The 9465-nt window shown below is 32.0% G+C and overlaps 1 protein-coding gene across 1 annotated transcript; it reads right to left on the minus strand.

Moving 5' to 3' along the window:
* Window positions 1-467: 467 nt before the first annotated feature.
* On the minus strand, window positions 468-4613 carry LOC135629277 (cell division cycle 20.1, cofactor of APC complex-like). The gene is made up of 2 exons (XM_065136453.1): window positions 3666-4613; window positions 468-617 (listed from the first exon to the last, which is right to left on the minus strand). The coding sequence occupies exons 1-2, from the start codon at window positions 4611-4613 to the stop codon at window positions 468-470; spliced, it is 1098 nt and encodes a 365-aa protein (XP_064992525.1).
* Window positions 4614-9465: the final 4852 nt, after the last annotated feature.

Here is a 9465-nt window from a genome sequence, read left to right on the forward strand (position 1 = left end):
GTGTTTAAGTTGAGCTTCTAGTTCGAATGATACATTGTCCAAAGATGTAACATTCAGTCTTGCGAGTTCTTCCGGCTTTCTTTCATTTTGTTAGTTCATTTATGACAAACAATGTCTAGCATATCAGCTTGGAGATTTTATATAAAGTCGTCCACTTTTGGAAAAAAAAAGTAAACTAGTTGTTCATTCATGTTACAAATTCTCTCAAATTTATATTCAAAGTGTGAGGCTTCAAGTCAAACACTAACAAGCACCTAGTAGAAGGATCTTTTATGGATGGCTCCACATCAGGTACGAAATATTCAGACCATTTGAAACAGAGGGGAGAATAACAAAATTTGACCAGTATGAATAATTATTATTTTGGATAATAAGGGTGAGCTAACCATATGCGCATCAATAAAAAAATGCATAATTTCACAACATAAAACTGATTTCTAGTTTTATAATTCAAACACCAACAACCATTAATCAAGAGAAAAAGAAGGTTGTATATGCACCTTCCCCATGTTGCAAAGGGTGCACGCACCGTTGGCCATGAGCTTCACTGCAACTTCTTGTTTGTCTCGATCAAGCTCTGGAGCTTTCTGAGGATCATCAATCTCCACCGCATTAGCCTTGTCCATAAGGCCAATGATAGTTTACAAGATATATATGATGATGGCAAGGGGCACAGAGGTAGAGGTGTTGGAAGGGATGGTAACTTTGGTGATGGAAACTTCAAATGCTTACCCAATATTCAATTTGTCTCTCCATTACAACCAACAAGATCATGAATAGATTATTAAAAAAAATGATGACTTAAATAAATCAATCGGAATTATCGTGTCAAATTCAAACTTGGTACCACATGTGATATTACTGGAATCGCAATAAATAATCACAACCGCTACTGCTACCTTAATCTCAGTAAACAAATAGGGAAGTTGGAAACAAGAAATATCAACTCAAAGGTCGGTGTTATACTTACAAAGGCAAATTTCAGATATAGTGCTTGGATGCTGAAACTTGTGGTAAATGACCACAATAGCATAATTGAAAAAATACTGAAATAGTAGCCATGTCATTAATTGGTGAACATTTATATGAAACATAGCAAGCTTGTCTATCAAGCTCATGAACATTGCTACCACTCTGCTACAAATACAGCTGATTCAGCAAGATAAATCCAAATCGAAACCTTTAATGAAGATCTTGTTAATCGGAAGGACCCGAACTACTCCACTATCACTATAATGAAGCATTTATGAACTGTTGGTCTAGTAAGCTAACTTACAAACTTTAGAACTGCATTATATCCCATTTGACACCATTTTTCAAGCCCTATCTTAGGATCAGAAGTGTATCTATGTTGCAGAAGACATAATCTATTCATGGAAAGACATATAAATTTGATATTTTTGTTTATTTCACAGGGAAAAACATAATAAACAGAATTACAATGCCTCACCTTTATCAAGCTCAAAGATTTATTTGTTTGGTATCTCTTTACTATTATGGTATATACTGTGGTTTGCAGTTCTCTTAGGTTGAATAACTGCTTTCTACAGAAATTATGACACATCTTACTAAAAACAAAAAATTTTAGGCTTCGATTTCACTCTTGAACTTATCTTTATTTTCGAAAAATTTCAAATTGAAAATTATTCATTTCATGAACAGTTTTTTAAACAATATCTGAGTGGTTGATCAACAGTCTTTTGATTGTCAAACACAATTCTAGTTTTACAACTCCACAATTTTCTAAATTATTTCACCCTCTAAACAAAATCCTGAGATGCTTTAGTATCTTTGTATATGCAAATAAACATAAAAAAAATACTATTTCAAGTGAAATGAAGTACTCCGTAGTGAAATAATATCTACACCAAATAAAAGTTTTCACGGGTTCTAGAATGGTCCTAAAAGAACATAAAAAATCTGAAGGCTAATGGATATTTTAGGGAACCTTTAGTCACCCAAAAAATAAAGACATAAGAAGTTACATCTTAGATCAAAATTATGCATAGATCTCTTAGTTGTTGAATATGATTATAGTTGTGCAACACCATAAGTTTCCATATTTTCACCCTCTAAGCAAATCCAAAGATGCTTTAATATCTTTGTATCTGTGAATAAAGATTTAGCAAAGACACCATAGCAAGATTTTAAATTCATCATGTGAAAGTACTTTGATCTGGCAATAGAGCTACACAGTTCAATCTTCAAAGTTTCTTAATGGTCCTAAAAGAATATAAAATTTTGAAGTTCAACTTATATCATAGGAAACCTATAGTTAGAAAAGAAAAAAGAAGCATAGGGTCATAAGCAATTACCTCTTATAATGCATAGATCTCACGATTGTCAAACACACTTCTAGATATGCAATGTGATGTCTTCATGTGATAACTAGGCCATATTGAATGTTATAAGAAATCTCAACTAAAAAAAAATGGAAAAGGAAATCTGAAGTTTGTTATACGGTTCAATCTTCAAAGTTTGTTTTGGCAATGTGATATCTTCATGTGATACTTAAGGCCATATTACAAGTGCTTTGTTCTGGCAATAGAGCTACACAGTTCAATCTTCAAAGTTTCTTTATAGTCCTAAAAGAATATAAAATTCTTAAGTTTAACTTATATCATAGGAAACTTATAGTCAGAAAGAAAAAATAGAAACATAAGGCCATAGGCAATTACCTCTTATAATGCATAGATCTCTCGATTGTCAAACACTCTTCTAGGTGTGCAATGTGATGTCTTCATGTGATATCAAGGCCATATTGAATATCATAAGAAATCTGAACTCAAAAAAGAAAAAAAAACAATAAGCATCTATCAGTTTGATCTAATTATGCATGATTAGCATACACAACAAAATATATAGTCTGCACAAAAATTCTCAAACAAAAATGAGACAAAGATAGTAACTTACAAAAAAGAAACACGAGAGAAGCAAATTAAAATCACTTTAAACCACATAATTAGATTATAACAATTGGGCAAAAATTATAGACCACATGTTTCATCAATTGGGCAATAATCATATCGATAACTATGAAATGATAAACAATAAATAGGAAACAAAAATCAGACTCATAGCTGCAATGATAGTCATGTTGTAAATAAGCCTACTAAAATGCTGTAAAAGGCTGTAAGGTTTCTAACTTACCTTAGGCGGTTGCGCTCATATTTGAAGATCTCGAATCCATGCACTTGTATGAAAATGTACTGCCTCTTTGACACCACGAAACTTCCCATCGCAATGTTACCAACAACAGATCTTCATGCCAAGCACTAGAGAAGTCTTCCATTTGGAATCTTAATCATTTCCACCTATCCACCTTTTCATCTTATGATGACATTAAATTGGGCAAAGGGCAGTTCAGGTTTTGTTATTTTGGGAGTCTCAAAGATATTCCAAAACTTGACTGTCTCATCTGCTGCTGCAGAAGCTACTACACCTCCCAGTGGACTCCCAGCCAAGGAAAGAACCCGGGATGAATGACCGGAAACCTCAGCCACTCTCGTCATGGATGGGTAATTCCACAAGGTGAGTTGATTGTTCGGCGAACCATGGGAGGTCAGTAATTCAGATTTGTTTTTGTCCCATAGCAATGCACAAACTTCAGAGCCAGCATCAATCGAGTTCAAGCAAGCACCGTTAACGGTGTTCCAAAACTTAACGCAATGATCATTGCAACCTCCACCAGAAGCCAGCAGGTTGCTCCGAGTTGGGCACCAATCAACGGCCTTCACAATGGAAGTGTGGCTGCTGATCCTGTGAAGCCATTGACGTTGACGTGGATGGTCACTTGAGACAGGCATGCAGGCATCCCATATGTGCACTAGTTTGTCCTGCCCTCCACTCGCCAAATACCGCCCTGACAACACGGACCATTTAAGACTACAAACTCCACGCCGATGCCCATTATAGAAACAGATGAACATGTCATCCTTTCTAAAGTCATAATCAACAACAGTGCCATCAAATCTTCCGACTGTCAAGATTGAATTACTTCTCCACGCAAGTGACAACACAGGGGCCTGGTTCTCATCTTCCATCCCATCCACGACATGTCCTGTTGCTGGATCAATCAGGGATAAATCTGAATTGCCAAATGCGACAGCAAGAACTGCACAGTCTGGCGACCAGCGGATGCAAGTGATAGGTCCTCTGTCTTCTACGGGTTGTAGAAGCTTAGTCGACTCTTCTGCAGCGTCCCAGAGATACACTGCGTCCTCAAGGCCAATCGCCAACACATTATTGCTTCCCCAGTCGAGGAGATTCAAAACATTATCATCCAACAAGCCGTGGATTACCAAAACCCTCTCTGGTTCTTTAGGGATTCGCCTCTGCTGCTTCTTCTGCGGCCGAATGGGCTCGTCAAACTCGGGCAGCTTGCTGGCCGACGCTTCAGGTGCAGTCTTGAAAGCGAGGATACGAGACCTGTTCTTCAAAATGCACTCGTCAAGAAGCTTTTGGTACGCCACGCTCGATGGGGATTCCCTCGAACCATCACGCTGCGGTCTCGAAGGCCCCGTTAGGGCAAAGCGTGCGTAGTCCATGTCCATCGCCGACCGGAACGGGATGAAGCGGTCGTACTCCACACGCCTAGAACGCGAAGAAGACATATTTTCCAATCGAAACCAGAACGAGACTGGCTAGGTGACGAAAAACGATCGAGAAAACCAGAAAGATCGATCTTCCCACAAGAAAGTCGACAACCAAGAATCGATTAAAAGAACCCCAAGACCAACAAAATTTCTGAACCCTAATCAAAATTTCGACGGATGAAGAACCAAGCGAAACGAAACAAGAGAAAAAAAGAAAGGAATGAGATCACCGCAATAAAAATCGAAGGGAAGGACCCTCGCAGCTGTGCCCGTTCGTGTTCGTCGGAGAGCAGTTCCGACCTTCGCAGAACGACGAGATCGCCGAGAGTCGAGAGTCGAGAGCCGAGAGCCGAGAGCCGAGAGGAGGAGAGCGCGCGAGGGGAGAGAAGTTGTTGTGATTGCAACAGAGTGGGCCCTCGGTTATATAGATGCCACCCAGCCCAAGCGTTACATTCTAAAATCGTTCCATTATATTTACCCAATCTACGTAGCGGGTAGTTTGACTTCACACCGTTATATACAGCTATCATCTACGTTAAATTTGGTGTACCTTATTCTTTTAGAATTTGTATGTTAAAGAAACAAGACGTGACATTTTTTTATTAATATAATGAGATTTGATATTCTTTTATTTGTCACTAAAAAAGAAGATTTTTATTTTAGGATATTTTAATTTTTAAATAATATCTATAAACTGATAATATTTTTATTAATACACTAGGTTTTGAGTCTCAAATTATAATATATCTTATTTTTTAATTTTAAATTTAGTACAATATTCATTCACATAAATTATGCATCTAATTAACCCAACAAAAATCAAATAGTGAACAATTAGACAAAACTAGAAGTAAATGCTGACCATTCTCAATTTAGATGATAAATAGTTAAATGCTTGAATTATTAAGAAAATATGACAATTAATCATTTTTAATTATATTAATTTATTATTATTATTCTAACCAAAATTCATTGAAAGTTCATCTTAAATTGTTGGAGCAAAACAATGATATACAAATTTTGATGAAGAAACAAATAAGATATTAAAATAATAAAAATATAAAGATAAAGTTTAGAAAGAACTTAAAGACATGTAATCAATGTCTTAATATGAAAAACTCATCCTTACATATCGGATTGATCGAGATTCTAATCTCAATATTTAATCCATCTTATCTTTGTGAATATAAATAAATATTATCATAGAGTTAGTTAATTAGCCTCTCTTAGCATATCAAGTAGCAAAATAATAATAATAATAATATTTTTTAAAAATAAAGAGGAGAAATTGTATTGAAATATGAATTAATAAACTATAACCATTTACAATTCTATTTATAGAGCCTAAAAAGCATCCTAAATGTCATAACTGATATTATTGTAAGAGATATCCTTTCATTAAAATATCTTTTATGCATATCAAGATTATCTTTACATAATTTTAATTTTTAAAATATAATACTAATAAAATTATATTTATTTATAAGATAAGATCATTGGAAAAACTTTTAATTTTTTTCTTTTTACCTGGAAAATGATGACTTCACTAGATTATGTAAAAGACTGAGATACTTTTCTCTCCCTTTATCAAAAGAAAATAGAAAAATATCAATAAACCAAATACGACTATAATGATATATTAAATAATAAAATAATACTTTTAATTAATATCTTAATAAATATAGTATGAATTATTAAAAATATAATAGTATTGTCAAGAAATAATCATATAGGTTGTTGTTATTAGATATCAATTTAATTTTCCTTAAGTCATTTTTGCTATTTTTGACATAATTTTGATTAAAATGTGTTAGAACGGATAAAAGAGCAAAAAAATTAAATTAAATTTATAAGTTATGAAATCCATAAAGTAGATTAGAAAATATTTATAAAGAGTATAAAAGAGTTTATAAAAGGTAGAACCAAAATATATGAGATACATTGTTCTTAAAATAGATTCCACTACTTCATAAATTTATAAAATTATTATAATTTTATTTAGCTAAGGTAATTAAACTCCAAATCAAAAACATTCTACATGAAACTTTTATAAATATTTTGTAGATTGTTTCTGTTTTTAAAACTTTGATAAAAATTTATTGGTTTTTTTACCTTTTCATCACATTTTAACTTGATATGTTAAGAGAACTATTTAGACTTTGGATCACTTAAAAAAAATATATATTATTATCCACTTAGAATACTCTTTAAAAGATCCATAATTTGTGAAAGAGGTTTTGGGGGAGATAGATATAAGAGTATTATTATTAAATAAAAGTAGAAAAAATATCATTTCCAGAATTCTTTATTACAAATGATCATTAAATTAAAACTAGGATGCTTTATAAAGTGATATAATAAGCACTAAAATTAGAATGTCTTATGAAAAGATATAATAAGCCATGTAGAAGTTTTTGTTGTACAAAGCTGATTGCTAGCTTGTATGAGTACATTTTGTGATCATTGGTATTCTTTTATATTACAAATAATGTTATTTTTATCATAATATGAACACCTAGAAAAGAGGAAAAAAGATGATCATATGAAACTAACCAGAGCTTATCCAAGTAAGATTTTCTTTTTAGGCAAGATTTTGATTTTTTTAAATAAAATAATTGAAGGTAAAATCCATCAAACAAAATTACATATGTAACAAAAATCATCATACCACCTAAAATGGTATAAAATATATTATGCATACTAGTCTAGATGTGGATCAGTATGCGAATTACTTTTGTTTTAAGTGATATAATCTAAATTATATATGAAAACCTTAGAATCACCATATTTCTCATTATGTTGTCATTGGATGGTGCTTACCCATTAGCCATCATTTCTCTCTTTGGTACATACTCTCTTCTTATCCTTCTCTTCTTTCTTCATGTCATTTCTCACTACTTTGTCTCCTCTTCCTCCTCCCTCCTTTGATCCATCTTCTTTCTTCTTTCTCCTTCACTGCTTCCTCTTCTTCCTTCTTCCCAATCCAACACAAATTGATATAGGACAAAAGCATATTATTGGATTCTCTTATATTAACAACTACATAAATGCTTTTATGTTCAACGTGACCTCTTTTGAGTTTGGCTTCTCAAATTGGATTCTCATATTATTGGATACTTCAATCACCATCATTTTGTGTTTGTCCAATGATCTTATATAGTATAAGGTTTATATATTTTATTTTCATATACAAAATATTTAAAAATATTAAGGCCATATATAAGATGTTTAAAAATATTAAGAAAGACTAGGTTAAACAACATAATTATTCCATTTATTTATAGTCATAGCTTGAAATATCCAAAAGAAAATCCATTAGAAAAATATATTTTCTATTAGTAACTCATTGCAAAATTACCATCATATTTGGTATATTTAGATGCTTTCTCTATTTAATATTTATTACTTAAGAGGAGTCTTGTCTAAGTGGAATTAGAATACTTTGGGTGATATTAATGCCAAGGTTGATATTAATAAGTTAGAGCTTCTAGATGTCATTGCTATTATCTTAAACAAGGATGTTATAGAGTTAGGATCCCTTTATAATCACATTCAGACTCTTACTATGTATGTTTACCTAAAGACTTGGGTTAAGATCAAGTTTAAATAGATTCAGAACGAGGATAAGGATATTAGATTTTATCATAATTTAATTATTGATAGATATAAGTAAAATTTTATTCATAATATTCAGAGTGACCAATAGTATATTTATCAACCTGAGCTTATCTCTCATAAATTCATCTCCTTTTATTCTCAATTTTGTGGAGGGGATATGAATAAGCCCTTTTTTTTATTTTAATTCTAAATCCCTTTAACCTAATTGAATAGTATTCTTAATGATCAAGGTTCTGAGTTAATTAGATACTTTAACAAATATAAAATATGTAAGTTTCTAGGTCGTTCGACTTTAGTAAAAATCTTGGGACTGATGGGTATACTTTTATATTTTATCAATACCACTAAGATACTAAAAAAGATTATCTTATTGAGGCCTTTAATTAATTATATTTTCATGCCTTTTTGTTGGTTGATTAGGCTAGAACCTTCTTTGTCTTCATCCCTAAATATTTAATTCCTAGAAAAATTTTATATTTTTCATCCCATTTTTGTAGGTAATGTGGTATATAATGTTTTGTCTAAGCTTTTGGCTTCTCATATCAAATCTCTCTTGAATAATTTGTTTGATATTGAGTAATCAATATTTCTCTCGAGTAGAAGTATTCATGATAATATTTTGATAGCTTAAGAAGTGATTCATTCTACATTTGAAATAAGGGTAAGAGTCCTTTAGTTATGTTTAAAATTGATCTTGAAAAACAATATGATCGTCTTTCTTGGGATGTCAGTTTTTGCATTTATACTCTTTTAAATTATTTTATATAATTTCTGTCTTGGATTAAAAATTATATTTCTATTTATATTTTTTTATATCTTATTAATTGTAAGGGCTCAAGGTATTTCAAGAGCAATAGGGGTATTGGGGACTATTATCCCCATATCTATATATCATTGTGGCACAAATCCTTTCTTGCCTATTTCATAAGGCTATTGAAGATAAGTTGCTCACCCTATTTAAATTTAAAAATATATCTGTTTCTCTCATATTATATATGCAAATGATATTTTGACATGCTTTAGGGTGAATAAAAGATTTTGCGAAACCATTAAGGATAATCTCAAGGCTTATGAGACTCTTATCAATCAACTCATTAATCTTAGTAAATATGATTTTTTTTTTCTCGTAGCATGAGAGTTGGTAAGAGACATAATGTCCATTCCTTTAATATCAAAGTGAGAAAGTTCTATTTTAAATACCTTAGTCCTATGATTATCGCTCATAGAATTCTCAAATCACCCTTTGATATTA

Source organism: Musa acuminata, chromosome BXJ3-1, assembly GCF_036884655.1.
Source record: "Musa acuminata AAA Group cultivar baxijiao chromosome BXJ3-1, Cavendish_Baxijiao_AAA, whole genome shotgun sequence".
NCBI classification, from domain to species: Eukaryota; Viridiplantae; Streptophyta; class Magnoliopsida; order Zingiberales; family Musaceae; genus Musa; species Musa acuminata.